We start from the raw sequence: 19,944 nt of genomic DNA on the forward strand, positions 1-19,944 counted from the left end.
AACATTTATTGCTTATCTCTATAAAGAAAACATACCAGAAATAACGTACACTACTATATAATTCATATGTAAACATTTTTTTTGATGAAACAATGAATTCATACCATTAACGTCAGTGGTGAGGGTGAATCCTTTGCTCTTTGCTTTAAACAGTTTAGCAATGGGGTTTTTGGACTTCTTGTCTGTTGAAATCATAGAATAATTTATAGTTATTTTATATGCATTTGTTTAAAATGTCAGATTCACAGGTGACTCTGCTGACTGAGCATTTTCACATCCCTGAGTCTCATCATCAGGGAACTATGAATACCTGATCCAAATATCCAAATCACTGACACATTTTAACTTATGATAGTTGAGCTCAATGTCCATTATCTCCTAAAACTCTCACCAAAGTAAAAAAAAAAAAAAAAAATCCTGGCGAGGCATCAAAGCTGATTGTACCCTGCATCTAATCTTCTTTCATGTCTTTCCTCAATAGGTTGTAAAAGTTGTCTTCTATTAACAGCCCCTCACAATCAGCTCAAGGTTGCAAAGAAGATTAACTTCAGTTACACCTGTTTATGTAAAAACCAGCACATTAAAGCAGCCTCACCTTCAACTTTCACAGATGTAGGTGCTGATTTAGTGACTGCATCGTTCCTGCAGTGTCTCTCGACCCAGACCTGCAGGTCTCTGCAGTAGTAATCCTGCACTTCCCTCAACACCTGCAGGAACTTTTGGCTGCTCTCCTCTGTGGCACACACTGTCTCCAGTGCCTTTGCCACAGCATTGGAAGGCGACCTCTCCAGCAAAGACAGGTAGCAGGCAGACGAAAGCACCTCGGCATCACGGAGCCAACGCAGCAAGGGCGCTGGATGGTCACATGTCCACTTCAGCAATAAGTCTCTCTGAGAACGGAGCAGCTGCTGAGCTGAGCTCATAACTTCTTACAATAGTGCTGACTCCCAAAGCGAAAAAATAATCAAAGCTTTAAATGAATTGTTACTGCATTCAGTAATATAAGAGAAGACCCAAACTTTGATGTTTCAGTTCTCACACATATACCAAACTGCATTTATGCACATGAACAACAATAAGGATTTCTGTACAAACGGTACCATTCTCAACACATACCTTATCCGTGCACTGTAGTATCTTTACATTAAGCTGTGGTTTTAATCCACATCTGGTGTTGCCATTGCAGTCTTGAGTTTTGGCACGAAGGCAGTTTGCAGTCTGTTTTAAGGAGCAGGGAGGTGCAAGCAGCAATTCAAACAAGCTTTGAAAGGGTCCAGAGTTCAAGCAGTTAAAGCCTTTGTACCTGACTCTGATTACTTGGTTTTGTTTGAGCCTGAAGAAAAATTTATCTCAAGGTGATAATGACAGTAACTGCAACAAAATGGAAACAAATTTAAAATAAGTTATAAAAGTTGTTCCACATGTAGTCTGTGTTGAATATCTGCTCTGTCACTACACACTGCATGGAAATGAAATTGCTCATATTAATATATTTAGTCAGATCATTTTAAAAGGTCTTAAATAAAGACTAAGTGCCCTAAAATTATTTATGCCAAATTCAGTTTACGAAATATGTCTCAATGTACGATAATAGAGAAAACAATTCTTATTTAATCTAAGGAGCTTGGAAAGAAAAGCGTCTGGACTTCTTTAAGACACTTTTCTTTCCAAGTTCCTTAGACTATGATGACCTGGATGACTGAGAACCTTCACAGACAATTCTTATTTAAATGCTTCAACTTCATAAAGTTTCAATATTACACTTTTCCCCTTCATCCGTGATGACCTACTTACACACATGCAGACATTTGCTGTCAACAGCATAGCAAATATGTCACTAAAAAGTTAATATTCAAACCCCTCTTTTTTCCACACTCTTTTTTTTTCACTATTGTGGTTTGGCTGGTCCGTACACAGGGAATGAGAAATGTATCAGATTTGAGTTGCTAGTCCCTTTGAGGAACTGGGTAACAGCATGAGAGTGACTCACTCACTGTCATGTGCTGTCTCATAGCTGCTTGCTGAGGTCTTTCTTTCCTTTGCAAAAAAGGACTTCAGCACTTTAATGATTTTTGGATCATTTATAAGCTCTATATATTCTAAAGTTATAACCCTATGATTTATTTGTTTTATAATTACACTATGAGCAACAAAGATAAGTGGAGGTAAAATAAACAAATATAATAAACAGTCATTTGATAATGGACGTTTGAGGGGGGCATCACAGGAAGTCATAGTACCAGCTGCATAATGAAACAATCAAGCTTCCCCCCTCTTTGCTCCTTTGTTCATCCTTCCCTGTCTGAGCCATCAGAGCAGGGCTGCAGACATGCAGGCAGACATCGTCTTCCTTGTGTGTCCTCTGATTTTTGGTAAGTAATTAAACAAATTATTGATCATTTTAAATATACTTTAAACTTTCTTGAAAAAAAAAAAGAAATTCCAAAAAATTAACAAAGTTGCTTTTTGGCTGCATTTGGAGGACGTTTGCCATGTGGTGTAATTTCATGAATCCCTGTGCTCCACTGGCTTCTCCTAAATTATCAATATAAGAGGTTTATTTTAAGTACTTTTTTTTGTCTTTTGAATGTTTTCTGCAAAATATTTTTGTGCTGATGAAAATTAAATACTAACAAATCAGATTGTATTTTTGTAATAAAATGCTCTACATTTTTATAACTTAAAACAAATATTTTTCATTACAAAAACATAGACATGTTTTGCAGTCTGAATAGTAGATTTAACTATTAACAGAGTTAAAACTCCAGCTGCTCTCTTCCTCTTTCTAAATATACAACTGTTGCAAAACAGTGTGGTATTTGTAAGATTTCCAGATAGCACAAACCTCTTGTCATATAAAGTTTAGTTTTTACGATGACCTTTCTACACAGTCTCAAGAAATCAATGCTGTTACAGCTTTTACAGCTTCTTTTTTAAATATATGAAATATTTTAATCAGCCGTGTCCTTGAGACATTCTCTTATGCTTTTTAGTTGTCATAATAAAACTGTGAAATATCACTACTGTGTCTCAATTATGTAAAGTTCAATCTACTGTCAAATAATGCTGGATAAATGATTTTCTGTGCTTTCTGTACGACAGCAACATTGTGGAGGGGGGTGCAGGCTGTCTCTCCTGTACCCTCAGTCCCTGACCGTGTCCAGGCTCTGGTGGGCACCTGTGTGGTTATTCCCTGCTCCTTTACGCCTCCAGCCCCTCATCCTATTAGAGGGACGAAGCAGTGGGTGGATGTGCGGCTAAGGTTCAGAGGTGGTGGCCCTTTTTTTCCTCTTCAGAGCACCGCTTTTAACAGCCAGGACAAAGGCCAAGTGAGCAGGGATTTCCAAGGCAGAGCATCCCTCTTTGGCGAAATCGCAGATGGTGACTGCTCAGTGAAAATCGAAAGGATCAGGGAGGATGACCCCCAGGTGTTTGAAATTTCTCTGAAGACAGTGGGCGACTCACTCTGGGGGAAGCCAAGGAGCTTCAACCTGGACCATATTTGTGAGTGAGGAAAACAATGCATGTCCTCTTTTCTACTTTTTAAAACACTTTGATTTTTTTTCACATGATAAATAGTACATAGAAGAATTATTAGTACAATCAGACAATAGAGAATCCCCCGCATGGAAAGTTATATTAAAAAAAAAAGCTGCATGAAGTGCATATGTGTCTTAAGCAGATTAACTATTAAATAAACTTTAAAATGTTTCCCGTGAAAACATATTTTCTTAAATCTAAAATAAATTTACAGGAAGAGCATTAAGCATTTCTTTTTATCTTTACATTTATAAATAAAAATTCACATTTTCTTTATAGAGCACCAATTCACAACTATAGTCACTCAACACACTTTATATTGTAAGGTAAAAGACCCTAACAATCACACAGCGCCATCTTAGCAAGAACTTCATGAGATTGGGAAGGAAAAACTCTGGTTTAACAGGAAGAAGCCTGACTAGCTGTTTGGGGGTGAATCAATATCAACTACAGGAAAAACACACAAGAAGAAATATGGGATTATTCATTAAACAGTTTTGTTTCTATCACATATGAGTAGACTTGTTCAGTAGTTCTAGCACTAATGGTTGTTGTAAGAGAATTCGTCTTTTTGCTTGTATGATTTTTATGTTTTTAATACACTAAAGTGTTAAAATCATAATGATGGAGATTTTCCTTCTTGGCAGACACCCCTGAAGCTCCTGTCATCAGCGGCATCATGTCAGCCACAGAAGGACAACTGGTCACCCTGAACTGCTCTGTCAACTACCACTGCCCCTCCGGACTGCCTGATCTGCAGTGGAGGTGGGAGCGAGGAGCCCAGAAGAATATAACTGAACCTGGGGAAGTACAGACACTCTACCCAGATCCCCACAGGAAAATTTTACTGGCCTCTTTGACCTTTACTGTAACACACCAGGTGAAGCCCAAGCTCAGGTGTCAGGTCATCTTCCCAGGCCCTAAAACACTATCCACTTTGAAGGACCTACATGTGACGTGTAAGTATAAATTTGACACGTGTATTTGTGTTCCTGGCTCAGTAAGCTAAAACCTTTCTTTTTCCCTTTTAATGCTCTTAGTTCCTCCAAAAGATGTGAAGATTCAAGTCCAGACCCTGGCAGTGAAGGAGGGGAGCAATGCACTGCTCATGTGCTCATGTAAAGCTGACCCTCCAGCAACAGAGTACCACTGGTCCTATAGTCAACATGGCCGCACTGTGCACCTCAACCAGCGAACGCACACAGTCCGGCTGTACAACGTGACCCGAGATATGAGGGTCCGGTGCGTAGCTCAGAACCTGATTGGCCGAGGAGAATCGCGACCCACAACTCTTAATATACAATGTAATTCTACCGCTTCTTGGTCTTCTCTGCATCCCATATATACGTGTTGTTAGGTTGCACCCAACTAACCAAACCATAGGATTTGATTTAACCAGGCATTTATTTGGCATCAAATTAACAAGGTTCAACAAGTAGAGCTTGATAAAAACAGATGAGGGGGATAATAAAAGGAAAATAAAACAACTACAGGTGCATAATTCAAATCCAACTGACAAGTAAAAACTGAAATCTGAACTTTGAACTCTCCCAGGAGAAAAAGCAATTGTTAAGTTTCAGTCATGTAAGTAGGTTGGTCCATGACAGAAACACAAAAATTAAGGGAAAGACAATAAGCTTTTGTTGTGTGAAGATAGAGCAAACTAGACTGCAGAGCAGCCATTGAGAGAAACAAAAAACAGGTGATTATACATTAACCAGGATGGATTTGAAAATAAAGGGCAAAAAACCTGTTTATCACCCAGTACATTGTTATGTGTACTGGGTGATAAGCAGGACAATTAAATCCCAATGAGCTTGTCTTACACAGAGTTAAATGTGGAGCTTCTGCATGCATCTATTTGATTTCACTGACCAAACAGTCTGCAAGGCCTGTAAAGACACTAATCACAGCCAATAAATAGTGAATGAACTGTTGTTTTTACATACGCCAAGTAGGCTAGAAGGCAACTCATTTTCTGTAAATTTCTCATCCAACCCATTCAAAAAATTATAAAATTGCCTTTTAATCCTTAGATCCTGTGTTTTGTGTAGATATATCCTCATAAATATTATTGAGAACCTAATGACAGTATTATCTCTTCCAGATAAGCCGGCCATCATCCAGCTCTCCTCTACCTGTACTGTAGAGGAATCAGAGGTGGTGTGCCAGTGTTCAGTCGACTCCAACCCTAAACCTGCAATCACCTGGAGCGTTAATGGGTCTGTTCCACCTCAAGATTACAACGTGTCTGTAACATCAGAGCCCAGTGTGCTAACGGCTATTCTGAGAGGGCAAATGGAAAAACCTCAGATGGTGATTTGCTTTGCTTTCAACGCTCTGGGAAACGACTCGCTGGTCTTGCTGCAGGGAGAAGAAGGTGTGTTCAAAGCACTGTTTTTCCATACTAAGAAAGACAACAGCCCTGCCTCTTGTTTATTCACTCTGATGTCTTGCTTGTGTTGAAACTTCTGTGCAGCATGCCTGCAGCTTAAAAACACAAGTAGAAGAAAAGAAGCTGCAAAGAAAACCAAATAATTTTCTTGAGCTATGATTGGAAAATCTGATTTTTCTTGTTTGCACTGAAGTTTGAAGTTGATATAATCCAGTGATGGGACACTATATGCTGATCCACTGCTGCTCTTGTGGTCCACATACAGAGATAGCATTTTTCCTGTGGTTGGTTTTACCTGCTGTCACCGCTGTCCTGGTCATATTCCTCCTGGCCCTTCTTGTCTACTGCTGCAAAAAGAGAGCTAGAAAGTATGTACAGAAACATTTCCTGTTAAAAGTTTTCTTGGATTGTGTCACGCCTAATTATCAAGTCTATCAAATACCTGTTCTGCTTCTCTCAGGCACATTCTAAGAAGACATCCCACCATGTATCCTGGAGGATTGGAAATTTATCAGGACAGGATGCCTCTATATATAAACTGCACAGAAGTGACTCATGTTTACACCAATGGCAGCTACCAGCTTGTGTACCAGAACTGCACGCCTCTTTTTGTCCGCACTAAGCAGGTATTTGATAACCTTGATCTTTCAGTGCACAGTTTTTCCAAGGGAAATAGCAAATCAGTTCTTCCAGTGAAAACAGCTGCTTTCCCTTTTTTTTTTTTTAGATCCGTCCAATGGGCAGGAGAGGTGGGGAGAGACGAAGACCTGGACCAGGTGGAAGAATTAACCAAGAAGCTGGTCAGGAAGTCAGAGGCGTAAGAGAGGTGCAGGGTACAGCTGTGGAAGATGCAGAGACGGGCATCTACCTGGAAATTCTCTGATCACAAAGCTAAATTACAGTTACATTGTACATTGGATTAATACTGTTCTCAGGATATTGCATACATTGTAAATCAATACTTGTATATATGTCATTTGCATTTGATAACATTGCACTCTGATCTGTGGTTGGTCTATCTTTCTTCTAGTTTCTAAACTGAACAATTTCTGCCATCGAGTGACAGAGATGTGCTTTGCTCTTCAAAAAAAAAAAAAGAGCAAAGGGAGATGAAAAGGTTTGATGAAAGAGTTTTCATCATTTTATCTGTGAAGCCCTTGAGGAAAAAAAGAAAACAGACCCTCAAATCTGATGTAGTCTGGCCAGACCACTAAGTTGCATTTCTAAAAGCAGCTGGAGCACAAGAGTGATCCTCAGGAAGCTTTAAAAGTTTCTCTGGAAGGACAAAGAGCTGCTCCAGCTGTGATGAAATTTATAACATTCACTACATCAGCAGTGACTCGGTTGTGTTAAGCATACCTGGAAGTTTTTCTTGTGTTGGAACTTTAATGACTTCTTTATGGCTATTGTTTAACTAATTTCCCTTAGTGTTCATCAGCTTCATCAGCTTGAGTATACACACACACACACACACACACACACACACACACACACACGCACACACAGAGTTCAACAGTAAAAAACGAAAAAGAATAATGCAGAGAATCCTTCCTTTCATGCTCATCTATTCGAAAAGTCACATTTATTTACATGTTTGATTATGAACTTTTTTTACTTCACTTTTTTTGTATGCATACGGAATCAGTGCACTTTTATTTACACTGGTCTGTACAAATGTTTCCTATATTATATCTTCTAGAGCTTTCTTATCTAATTTTATACTTCTGTAATTATGTGTACATTGCTGATCTCCAGTTTGATTTATGATGTACTCTCAATTTAAAAACACAACCTATTTTTGGGCTCTTTTTGTTGCTGGTGTAATGCATAATTTTGCAGATATGGTGTTATCGAACACTGACAGCTGAAAGGCTAATGTACATTCTCCCTGCTCTGAGATCTTAAAGTGTCTGCTCACGACGTTTAAAAGTGTATGTTTTGTCACAAAAGAGACAAACTGCGCAGGATCGAAAAAGATTTCAAGAATAAGTGCTCTCTTTGAATGCCTCTTCACATGGTGACCGACTGGTGGCAATATAAACCTCAGTGACACAACAATTCAATCATAGAAGAAGAAAATAAAGCTCTGATTGGATAGAAAAGTCGTTAGTCGGAAGGCACGTCATATCCTGGCGTTTACAGGCTTTTGGTGGGAAAATGTGTGCACCTTCACGCACATTTAACTCATAATCAAAATCTCTAGTATGAATTTTCTGTAACAGCAGAGTAACGGATATATGCCATGCCTATAACGCTGTGAACAGATTACGCGGAACAGCCCTTTAGGTGTGCTAAAGTCACCAAAATCATTAGGGAGAGTTGCCTATTGTTTGTTAGCATGCTAACATGTTAGTCATCGGTTTATCTGACCAATAAGAAATTAAACTTTCAGCATTAAATCACTTCCAGTGGAGAGAAACTGGATGTGTCATATGACTTGTTAGCCGTTTGCGATCGCTTCGTGGGGAGGCACGCGCCCGTTTGGTTTATGTGACTGATCAGTGAATCGATCAGCTTTTAGCCTGACGATCATCAGTAACAACAACGAAATGCCAGAAATCAAACTCAAGCACGTCGTGTCGTGCAGCACCGAGGACTCTGTAAGTGCAACATGATGTATTGCTTTTGTGAGATTTGTATGCAGAAAGCTGAGCTGTGAGGCTGCTTCATACTCACATGTGTTGTGTTACAAAAACAGACGCACAAGGCAGACAACCTCCTGAGCTCTGACACGTACAGAAAGTGGAAAGCAGCCAGACCCGGGGAGAAGCAGATATCAGTCATTCTCCAGGTTTGTTTGTTTTGTTGTTGTTTTTGTGTGTTCAAGTGACACCAAACTAATTCAATAACATGTGAGGTGTCGTTGATTAGATGAGTTAGATGGCAGATACTTACATATATTACATAAACACCAAATTACACACATGTAACTTTGGGAGAATCATACAATCTATTGAATTCAAACAAACTTTTTGTATTTGCTTTCTTTACACTAAAAGAAGTTTACATGCAAATTATAATTATAAAGTGAATTTCAGACGTTGTGTTACCGTCCCTGGTCATAACCTGATGTCCGCTGTCTCTGCTGCCAATCTCACAATCACGACTAAGAACTAATGGTGATCAAGCTTGTTTTGCTAGTGCGCCGAATAGTCTTCAACGAATAGTCTCCTTGAAAAGATCAGTTGGCAAGCTCGCAATCATCTTTCAAATCTCTGCTTTTACTTTTTTAAAACATTTTTAAGTGCTCATATATTATAAAGATGCTTTCTGTCCCCTCACCTTCAGTTATAATTGTTTTATCACTTTCTCCAAGTAATCATTTATATTAGCTTTTTTCCAATCTTGCCCTGTGAGGAGCGGCAGATGGCTGCTGGAGGTTTCTTCCTGTTAAAAGGGAGTTTTTCCTTCCCACTGTCACTAAAGCGCTTGCTCATAGGGATATTGATTGTTGGGTTTCTCTTTGTATGTATTATTGAAGGATCTACCATACAATATAAAACACCTTGAGGTGACTGTTGTTGTGATTTGGTGCTGTATAAATCAAACTGAATTGCTGAATGCCAGCACCACATGGTTTTAGATTAATTCAATTAATTAATAGTGTGTTGATTCTTCTCTCGCTTTACTTTCTGCCTTAGAATAGATTTTTTTTTCAAGCTTTATTTAACTGCAGCTCTTGAGATTAAGAATCTCTTTTGGAAGTGTATCCTGTGCTTCCTTGGGAAGTATTACCATGCAACTTTTACTTTTCTCCCTCAGTTTGAAAAGGAAGAGCAGGTGCACAGCATTGATATTGGAAATGAAGGTTCAGCTTTCATTGAGGTGTTGGTGGGGAATTCTTCAGCTGTCAGAGATCAAGACTATGAGGTATTCTTACAAATGATAATAATCACACTTCCTGAATGCTGTAATAACTTCACTTCATCCAGTCTGATTTTAATCTCACTCTTTTAGGTTCTCCTGGTTACGTCTTCCTTCATGTCGCCCACGGAGAGCCGCAGTGGCACCAACATGAACCGTGTGCGTTTCTTTGGGCCCAACCAGCTGCAAAAGAGCACAGCTCAGGAGAAGTGGGACAGAGTGAAAATTGTGTGTAGCCAGCCATACAGCAAGGTAAGTGTCTAAGAGTGTTTGATGTGTAAAGTGACAAGCCCTTTGTAATTAGCAAATATATCTATTATTAAGACTGAAGCCGTTTATGGAATGATGACAGTGTCTGAATACAGCAGTGCAACAGGACCTGTTCTATAGTGTCAAATGAAAGCAACGTAATTGCAGTGCAGCGTGGTTTTCCAGTTACGGTAACTTTTTATTATGCAATGAAATATAAGCGCTGAGATGATCTTTCCAGATCCTTTGTCTCAGGTATCCTGTTGTTGAGGCACCGTTTGAAGTTGTAATGGAGTTTGAATTGTGTCTCTTTGATGGAAATATAATGTGAATCTGTCTTTGCTCTTTATAGAATATTGCATATGGGCTTGCCTTTGTTAAGTTTCATTCGCCACCTGACAAAAACGATCCTCCTCCAACTTCCTCCCCAGTAAGTACTCCACTGAGACCATGCACACCAATCAGGAAAAACAGTATGCCCTCTGATAGGTGACGTGAATAAGACCGATTATCTCTTCATCATGGCAACTGTTAGTGGGTGGGATGTATTTGGGAGCAAGTGAACATTTTACCCTCAAAGTTGATGTGTTAGAAGGAGGAAAAATGGGCAAGCAAAATGTTTGACATGGTCCAGATTGTGATGGTACATCTCCAAACCTGCATCTCCTCTGGGGTGTTCCCACTCTGCAGGGGTCAGTATCTATCAAAAGTCATTCAAGGAAGGATAAGACGTGATGGGGTCATCAATGCACAGACAAGCTACTGTACTTTAGCCTTTACAAAGCCTAATATTCTATTACACTAATAGAAAGTAAAAAATATGAACAAAGTTTTTGGATTGGAAAAAATTCTGACGTGCCTTGAAATGGAATTTTTCCAGGCCTACAGACGGCTACAATAACAGCTTTCTCTGTCTCAACCTCACACTTTCCAAGTGTATGGGCTCGCTGACCCGTCTTTGGATCATATTAACTAAAATGTTAGTCTGGACATACTGTATTTCAAAATGTAGCTGTGGTATGAAACTCCACTGTGACACGCTGCCCTTCTCATCACATCTGTTTTTCTTTTAGCAACTGATGATGACGAATGGTGACAACTGTTGAAGTGTTGAGGTTCATTCGCCAATTCTGTCTTTTCAGTGATTTAAAACATCTTTTAAATGTTTTAAATCACACTCCAAGTTAATAATCTGTGCGACTTTGTTATAGTAAAATTCAAAATGTGCTTGCTGAGGTACTCTTTTACTTGAACAGGAATTTTTACTTGATTTATGTTTTTTACTTTCGTTTATGCTGTAGTGGGAATTCAGCACAAACGCCTGACGCTTTTGTTTTAGCACTTCCTGGATATTAATCTACTTTCTTACTCATGGACTCATTTGTCATGTTACAGCCTTTTTGCTGTATTAGGGGAAATGCACTTCCATCTCTCTATCTTCCTTATTGCCTCTGAAGTCTTCCTTCTTCTGTCCTGACAGAAACTGACAAAGCTGGGACAGTTCAGGGTGAAGGATGAGTCTCCTGCATCCGGGCCCAGCCTTCAACCTGGCAGTCTCTTCTTCAGTCGGGAGAACGCAACAAAGTCCAGCACTTCACTCAAAAGTAAATCCAATTATTTGAGTTTACCAGCTGCTGGAGGCCAGTTAAATTCTTTATGTTCACTGTAATAATAAAACTGTAATTTTGTTAAATACTAAAAACTCAACAGGGCACTAATTAGTTTTAAAAGAAGTGATTTCAAAGACATTCTTTATGATCAGGCTGCTTTCTTTCTTAACCTGCTCTCTGCACCTCTCTCTGTAGCGTCTCCTCAGAGTGAGAAGATAAGCTACGCTGCTGCTGCTCTGCAAGCAAGCGGCAGCTCCCACTCATCAGGCCAGGCCTCGTCTTCCACCTCTGCCTCACCACAGGTAGTAAACACCCCCGTCCTCCACTTAATGGGCAGGAGGATTTTCTCTATATTTAGACCACATGAAAGTGGATAGTTTTGTTTTAGTTTGGGATCTGTGGTATCATGTGATACTGTAGCATGGTGGCTCAGTGGTTAGCACTGTTGCCTTACAGTAAGAGGGTTCTGGTTTCAAACCCAGAAAGGTCACTGCATGGGGTTTACATGTTGTCCCCATGCTCACACAGTTTTTCTTTGAGAGCTGCGATGAGAATGAAAAAGATACCAGGTTAATGCTGCCTGTGGCAGCTTCTTAATCTTAAGAGTTTCACTTCCATCAAAGCTTTTGATCTAATAACTGAAGTAAAAATAGGTCAAGGTTGGAATCATTGTTACTGAGCACCTCTTTTCACAGAACTGCATCGGTTGAAGATCCTGGTTTCATTGAGTTATTTTCCCACATGCACAGTCCTCATGGTTCATTGATAAGGAAATTTAAATCTGAGATGGAGGGTACCTCTTGTTACCGGCACAGCCATTCCCCTTTAAGAACCTGTGTGTGATGTAATTCCCGTGTTGTTTAGTGTGCGAGAAGCAGCTGGTGACAGAAGTGTTTAAGTTCCCAGAATCACAATTAAAGGGTCTGAATATGCACATGTTTCAGTGTAAGGCCGAGACCCCAAAACAAAGACTTTCTTCTTTCTTTCCCCTTAACAGTAAATATTAGAAAGGAATGAGCCAGTACCAGCACATCAGTATTTTAAACTTTCAGGGAGCCTTAAAAAAAACTTCAATTTCAAACTCTGAACAGGGTGTCAATCAATAGCAACAATAACAGAATACTTGAAACCGACTTTACCTCATAGTGGGCATTGATATGAACTTTTTTGTAAATGCACATATTTAAACTGGAGTAACATTAGGCTAAGGTAGCTTGACTGAAAGAGAAATACACGTGTGCTCCCCGGTTTATTATCATGACAAAACTATATGGTTGAAAAAACAGTTGTGAAATAAATTTGATACTTGTAATTTTTTTTATACTTTTTACCTTCACCTTCAAGAAAGCCTAAAATACATTGTGTATTTTTTTTTTCATGTGTACATGACACACATGAAAATGCACCATTGTTATTTTGCTTGAGGACACCTTGAGAAGGAAAGTAGGAGGGGCTCAGACACATGGAAGTGACAGCCGCATGTCACTTTGGCTTTTTGAAAGGAAAATTGAATAAAAGCCACCTGCTGCGATGAGCTGCACAAATACATGCCTGTGCATAGTAAAGCCAGCTGAAAGCTACCCCTGTTAGATACAGTTGTGCACGTAAGTTTACAAATCCTGGCAATATTTATGATTGTTTCTGGCTTTGGATCATTTTTCTGTTTTGTTTTGATTTCATTGTCAAGCTGGAATGTCCAAGTGCGTCCTATGCACAGCTTCTGGGCTGATGTCTACAACTCTTCCTTCAGTTCAGAAACCAAAGTTTCTGTCTCTACTGTTAGGCACAATGTAAGCATCTGCTTTGTGACATGGGTACAGCAATGTTGTTCTTCTGGTGATTTGACCATGTTGCCCATTTTTTTTACCCATTTGTTTGTATCCCAAAAAATTTTCTGTGCAGTTGTGGCTGATTTATTTATTTTTTTGTATTTTTTTTGTATTTTTTTATTTTGATGGTCTTCCTAAACGTGGCTTGGTTTCAACATAATCCCTCATTTTCCACTTCTTAAATAGAATTTGAACAGTGCTGATTCTCTATTCCTTTATATATAAAGTTCCACTATGTTCTCCCACAGATCCTTTGATAATTCTTTTGCTTTCCCCATGACTTCATTGATTTTATCTATAGACTACAGTAATAATATAAACTGGTACCAGGTGTTAGCGGACTTTAGGCATGAAATAGCAATTTCAACTCTGAATTTTCACCTCTAGCCACCAGCAAAAAGGAAATTTGAATTCAGCAAAGAGCGACAATCTGCTCCCGGCCCTCCTCCCTCGAAGAAAAAAAGTCCATCTGGTTCACCTGAGGGTAAAGCCACAACCCCCAAACACAAGCCGAGTTCAGTCAGTACACCCAGCCCAAGCACGGCCAAAGGTAACACAGTCTCGGAATCTTTGCATTATTTATTCATGTGGAGAACTTTCCTTGAGTTTTCTAATAATCTCTACAGCATCACCAGTTCAGAAGGCTGCTGACAGGAAGAGGGAGAGTGAGTCTAAACCTGAGCCTAAAACTAAACAGAAGGCCAAATCCCAGAAAGAGCAGCAGGTCCCATTCACCCGGCTCATGGAGGGGGTGGTGTTTGTCCTCAGTGGATTTCAGAACCCCTTCCGAGGGGAGCTGAGGGAAAAAGCGCTGGAAATGGGAGCCAAGTATCGACCCGATTGGACGCCTGACGCCACACATCTTATGTAAGTTGCTGAAAGGAATGGATTGGCATAATCTAGCATTCATAACTTTAATTCACCCCTGAATTTAATATTTGAATTTAATACTACTGACTTTAGATGAAAAGATTTATTCCATTGTCCGTGTCTGCTCAGTGAATGGGGAGCTAAAGCCTGCGGGTGGTTAGTGTATTAGCAAAAAGTGGGAAACGGGGAGTCTGGTACTGTTCAAGGTTAACAAAACCTGCTTATCCAAACTTCTGAATTACTTATTGGCATTTCTGTCTTTGTGGTGGGCTAACAGCTGCAGGCTCTATCCTCTAGTCTTATGCTTTATGGACAGACATTAAAGTTATATCAGTTTTCTCTGCTATTTTTTTATGATTTTAGAACAGTAGAAATTTATAGTACCTACTGTTCCGAAGGACATTTGGGGTGTTTTTTCATAACCTCGTGCAAAAATATAATGTCACTTTATTTACAGTGTTGTTGGGTTTAGTTGACACCACCAACACAACATCAGTTCTACTAAAATATGGCTTTTATTTTACCACATCAGCTCAAGCTGTTAAGGACATTGTTTACTGCCGTCCTTTGGTGTCAAGGACAGCTCACAAATATAGGATTCACCAAGAGAATGCGCGGAGATAAATGAGCAAATGCAAAAGAGCTGCAGATAAGGCAAAAGATCAATATGTGGTGAATCTGCAGCAAGTTGGCACATGATAAAAATGAAGGGAGATAAGCAGAAGGAAAACGTTTTCAAGCTATGCTTTTTATAAATAGTTTTAAAATTGAATGTTGTGTGAGACGTTCAAACTGAAATATCATAATGATCTCTGAAAATAATCACGGTAAATAACGAGATCACGTTATCTTTCAACAAAATTTCAAACGTGCCTTGCAAGAGATCTGTGTTGTAATTGTTTCAGATGGGTTTTTGTGTGTGTGTGTGATTTCGATTATCATCTTTGAAAAAGATCAGAGTTTTGTGTAAAAGTCCTGTCAGCACTCGCAGTAATTCAGTTTGATTGCATCTTGATCTCTGCTGTCAGAACAGCCTGCCCTTGTTAGCGTCTCTTTACTGATGTAACCATACGTGTCTCTGTGTGTCCGTGCATCTCTTTCGGCCCATTAATCTGTAGCTGTGCCTTCGCTAACACCCCCAAGTACAGCCAGGTGAAATCAGCGGGTGGAATCATCGTACACAAGGATTGGGTGCTGGATTGCCACAAGAGGAAGCAGAAAATCTCCTACAAAAGGTGAGTGGGAAATGCAGAAGAAATGATTTTACTTTAATAACAGACAGTGGCTCAAGCTTGACTACAGGAACTTTAAAAGGGCACTTCCACTCAGTGACAGCCGGGTTATAACCTGGAACATGTGTCCAACATTTGAATCCGCATCTGATTAAGGCCACGTCGGCATCTCTACATCACACGGTCTATGCAAAACACTCTCATTGATTAAATCATCCCAACATACACCCCTCACAGCAGTGTTCGCCGCTTGCTGCAGAGAACATTATAACCTTGAGCAGATGATCCCTGCTGTGATCACAAATTCAACCCACCCAACTCCAGCAGCTATCTAATTATAGGGCTCATTATAGGGGAAACTTTAGCAGCATCAAGATCCTTCTGTCATCGCTCCACACAAATCTGTGTGTGCTGAATAATGTAGAGCTGAATGCTCATCTCAGGCAGTGGATGGCCCAAATTAATTGGGATAGGACTGCAATTTACTTTATGTAGCTGGGCCCTATAATATAAGGAGTCCTTTCATACTTGTTTTGTTGGCAGTGATTGCCTCTGGTTCGAAGTCGAGCCATGCAAGGTTCATTAAGCTCAGGCACATGTGAGTATATGAAACCTGGTATTCTATAAGCTGTACTAATTTTAATCACTGTTATTTGTAAGTAGTTTTGTGTACATCTTGCTAATGAATCAGCTTCATCCCTGTGTTGTATAGTAATAATGTTACTATACTAAAAACAATGGGCAGGTGGGGCTAGTGGTTTCTGAGAGCCCAATATTAAATACTGTACTCCATTGCTGCTTTTTTTGTGTGAATTTACTGAACTGTTCTGCCTTTTTAAAGGGTCTTATCTTGAATGTAGTCAAGAAGACAGAATATATGTAAAAACACCTATTACTCATACCCTATAGCAATGGTCCCCAACCCCCGGGCCAAGGACCGGTACCGGGCCGCGAGAGTTGATATTGTAAAAAGAAGGTACTGGGTTTGAATCCACCGGCTGTCTAAGGATTAGGATTTGGGGTTCGGTGTGCAGCGTTTGCATGTTCTGTTCGGGTGCTCTGGCTTCCTTTCTCAGGCCAAAGACATGCATGTTAGGTTTAATGGCAGTTCCAAACTGGCCAGATGTGTGAATGTGAGAGTGAAGCTTTCTGTGTGTTTGCTCTGCAGCAGACTTGGGACTTGTCTAGGGTGCACAGTGCCTGATATCGCATCAATATCAGACATGTGATAATATCCTAAACAACCCAGTGGCAGTACAGTTATAGTAAGAGAGACACTTCCGACCCCCTTCCCTTTCTGTAGCCGCTTTACTGCAGCCTGAGTTTATCTACACACTTTATGGTTGACAAAGACGGATGACTACTCTTAATGGCCTACGTTTATCTGTGTCTAACTCCTCGTACACAATATGAGACTCGCCACCAAATAACAAGCAGTGGGGACGAAACAAACTGTTGAAGACTTCTCAGATTATTTCCTCATATGCTGTCTGCTTCTGCATCAGGCTTTACGAGGGTTTCACCTACCACTGCCTGCTGTGTTAACATTCACCAATGTGCTTTAAGCAGCCTGCTTGGTTACCCGCGTTTTCAGCTAACTACTTACACGATAATAAAAACTAAGAAAATCCAATAATTGTGAAGCATGTCGGGTTCGAAATAATTTTCTCTGAACTTTCCAGACTTTTTCAGAAAATAACATCACAAACAGGAAGGATTGCATGGCTGAAGATAAAATAAGATGTGATGTGGTTCGCTGCTGTTCGATGTAGTCAAAGTTAAATTTCATGTTTAGTTGACTGGAGGATTTTTAGAAAAGTCATCATTTGATAGTACTTTTTCTTTGGCTGATGTTTTGTTCCACAAAATCAGGACTAGATGACTGCTGCTGCAACATCCAGATGCAACATCCTCAAGTGAAGGGTGTTCAGGGTTCTGTCCCAGGCAGCATCAATCAATGATTTAAAAACGTATCTTGTACTTGAATAATTGTGGATCTGCATGGTGATTGATGATAGTCGTCAGCACCTCCTAATCATTCAAACCCTGCAGATACTCTAAATCACAGATTCACATTCATTGCCTGTTTTTACACTGTGCACGAATGCCAGTGCACATTTACACAGTGAGCTCCTCGTTTAACGTTTTCATCATTAAAACTGAAAATGTCACCTCACTAATGACCTTGTTATGTTTGCATCAAACCTCGTTTGTAACACCGTGAGAGTTTTCATAATTACATTTATGTTATAACAATATATAAGTAACGATGTAATGAAATGACTCCATAATGGAAAAGAAGCGTCAGATTTCGGCTCTGTCTGCATCCCAGGAATGCACTCGGGAATGTCTCAGATGTAATTAATGAGCCCTCCTTTGCTTATAATTAGGCGTGACTATCGGTAGGTGTGACTGTCAGTTCTCAGAGATCGTTGCGGCGATGCGGCAGGGCATTCCTCGTAGATAAAACAGGTGCGCTGAAATCTGATATTTTTCATGTCGAACTTCAAAGCTGTAAATGAAAGTGGCCAGAGTTGCAGTGTGATGAGATTTCTCTAGACAGCTACAGTCTGCATATGAGGCACGCGAAGAATGTGAGAGATTGAGGAAAGCTTTTTAAAATAAAATCCTGCTGAAGGGCACAACGTGGAAAAATCCGATCTTTATTTAACGATTCTCAAAAAGTAAATTCAAATGAAAAGTTGACTGCAGCCTGTGTCGTCATTCGCCCTAACGCTCCCCTTTCTGTATCAATTTGTGATAGTAGAGAAGATCTCTCGCCCCCAGTCTGCTTCCCCCTCTCCCGTTGTCAGAATAATCCATTCCCCTGCCCAGCTCCGCTATTGTGCAGCCTGTGGAGTGTGCAGCTTTGATGTATCTTTTATTTAAAAGCTGCATCTGCTATGGGTAATTAAAGGGACCACTTACTTTGATGATGACAAGTACCCAAACAAATACGCACACTCGCACTCAAACTGTTGCTCCCAACGTGCACGCAAACACCGAGCGTCTGAAGGCGAATGCTCACCTTCGCCGTTTCCTGACATGCATGCGGATCATGTCATGTATTTGTTAATGAGCCTGTGACATCAGCTAAGCACCCAAGAAATGCTTTCTGCACATTCATTACCCAATCAGTGAGAATCCAGGCAGAGGAGGAGAGGAGAAGGTGTATATTTAGATCCATAGCATCCAATCAAAAAAGAACTCAGTGAGTAAATATATTTCTCAATTAATCAGTGCTTTTTAGCAACGTCTGAAGGACGACCTGGAGAATACTGCTATATTGCTGCCAGCACAGCAACAGAATTGCATTTTAATTAATTTAAAACACAAAGCTCTTTCAAACACTTCACTACACCGTGGTGTTTTGCAAAAAGCGTTAAAGTGCATCAAGTGAGGTCATTTATTTATTAAAAATTAGTTTAACAAAAATATTCTTCGTATCAAAAAAATTTTCTCCATTAACAAACAAAAATAAAATATTTACAAAATTTAAAAAAAATGTAGAAATTTAAGGACTCGCAGACGAGAAGCTTTAAGATAAAAAAAAAAAAATCAACAGCATTTCTGCCTCATTCATTGTGACTTTAAAGGTTTGATAACACAACCTCATTGAAAGACGCTGATATTGACAGAGTCTAATGTCGGGCTAAAAGCAATGGCAAAGAAAGTATGTCTGTTATTTTTAAAACTGTGAGCGATGAATGCTTAATTCTTTGACGCTGCTTTTCGAAACCCCGACTGCAAGGTGATATATCAAAGTTGATATTTTTGCTATGCATGGCTTTCATAGCCGAGGGAATTTTACGTACTTTGTTGGACGGTTAAAAAATAAATTCATTTAAAAAAAAAAAAAAAAACCTTGAGCTACATATTCTTTCTTTTAAAAATAAGTGTTCCATAAAAATCATTGAATGTTTGTTAGTAATATAAAAATGTTTATTCTTTTACATTTATTTCTGCATTTTTCGTGTTACGTAAAGTTACGTATCAGCTTTTCATTACTGAGCAGATCGAGCTGCTTAACAACTCTCGCTATCTTATGAAGCCGTTTTTCAGTTGTTTCTTTTGCCCACATTGTCCTTTTTCTTTATCCAATTTTCTGGAGACTGAGTTTTATAACACGAGTAAACATAGGTCAGTAAAACTCCCTGTGGTATGTGTGGAAACGATTACACCATAACTGTGGCATTTCAACTCTCTGCACTTCACATTTCCAAGCTAATAAAGTCCATCTGAATTTATATGGCTTGAGGGAAAATGTAGAAAAGGTGGGCAGAAATAAAATGTTATCACTGGACGCTTCCTATTTATACCTGTGTGTGTGTGTGTGTGTGTGTGTGTGTGTGTGT

At 39.6% G+C, this 19,944-nt stretch overlaps 3 protein-coding genes across 3 annotated transcripts in view; 2 read left to right on the forward strand and 1 right to left on the reverse strand.

The window, feature by feature from the left end:
- The window catches only part of LOC102288980 (NLR family CARD domain-containing protein 3), a gene marked incomplete at its 3' end in the record, with an annotated part of 3,333 nt that extends 2,243 nt beyond the window's left edge, over window positions 1-1,090 (reverse strand). The window contains 2 exon segments of the mRNA XM_042215608.1: window positions 105-182; window positions 596-1,090. Of these exon segments, the coding sequence (XP_042071542.1) occupies window positions 105-182; window positions 596-923 (406 nt within the window).
- Window positions 1,091-2,295: 1,205 nt separating this feature from the next.
- Window positions 2,296-7,903, forward strand: LOC102309929 (myelin-associated glycoprotein). The gene is made up of 8 exons (XM_005950298.2): window positions 2,296-2,372; window positions 3,103-3,504; window positions 4,188-4,499; window positions 4,581-4,844; window positions 5,648-5,920; window positions 6,201-6,303; window positions 6,396-6,561; window positions 6,663-7,903. Exons 1-8 carry the CDS (start codon window positions 2,330-2,332, stop codon window positions 6,816-6,818), a joined length of 1,719 nt encoding a protein of 572 aa, XP_005950360.1. The 5' UTR covers window positions 2,296-2,329; the 3' UTR covers window positions 6,819-7,903.
- A 124-nt stretch (window positions 7,904-8,027) lies between these two features.
- The window catches only part of xrcc1 (X-ray repair complementing defective repair in Chinese hamster cells 1), a 19,509-nt gene continuing 7,592 nt past the window's right edge, over window positions 8,028-19,944 (forward strand). Inside the window, exons 1-10 of the mRNA XM_005950299.3 lie at window positions 8,028-8,535; window positions 8,634-8,726; window positions 9,698-9,805; window positions 9,893-10,051; window positions 10,401-10,478; window positions 11,529-11,652; window positions 11,854-11,960; window positions 13,875-14,037; window positions 14,114-14,354; window positions 15,476-15,592. Coding sequence (XP_005950361.1) covers window positions 8,485-8,535; window positions 8,634-8,726; window positions 9,698-9,805; window positions 9,893-10,051; window positions 10,401-10,478; window positions 11,529-11,652; window positions 11,854-11,960; window positions 13,875-14,037; window positions 14,114-14,354; window positions 15,476-15,592 — 1,241 coding nt within the window. The 5' untranslated portion in view covers window positions 8,028-8,484. The remainder of the gene's footprint in view (window positions 8,536-8,633; window positions 8,727-9,697; window positions 9,806-9,892; window positions 10,052-10,400; window positions 10,479-11,528; window positions 11,653-11,853; window positions 11,961-13,874; window positions 14,038-14,113; window positions 14,355-15,475; window positions 15,593-19,944) is intronic.

Source organism: Haplochromis burtoni, unplaced genomic scaffold (genome assembly GCF_018398535.1).
Source record: "Haplochromis burtoni strain Fernald_Lab_line unplaced genomic scaffold, NCSU_Asbu1 Contig_773, whole genome shotgun sequence".
Taxonomy (NCBI): Eukaryota; Metazoa; Chordata; class Actinopteri; order Cichliformes; family Cichlidae; genus Haplochromis; species Haplochromis burtoni.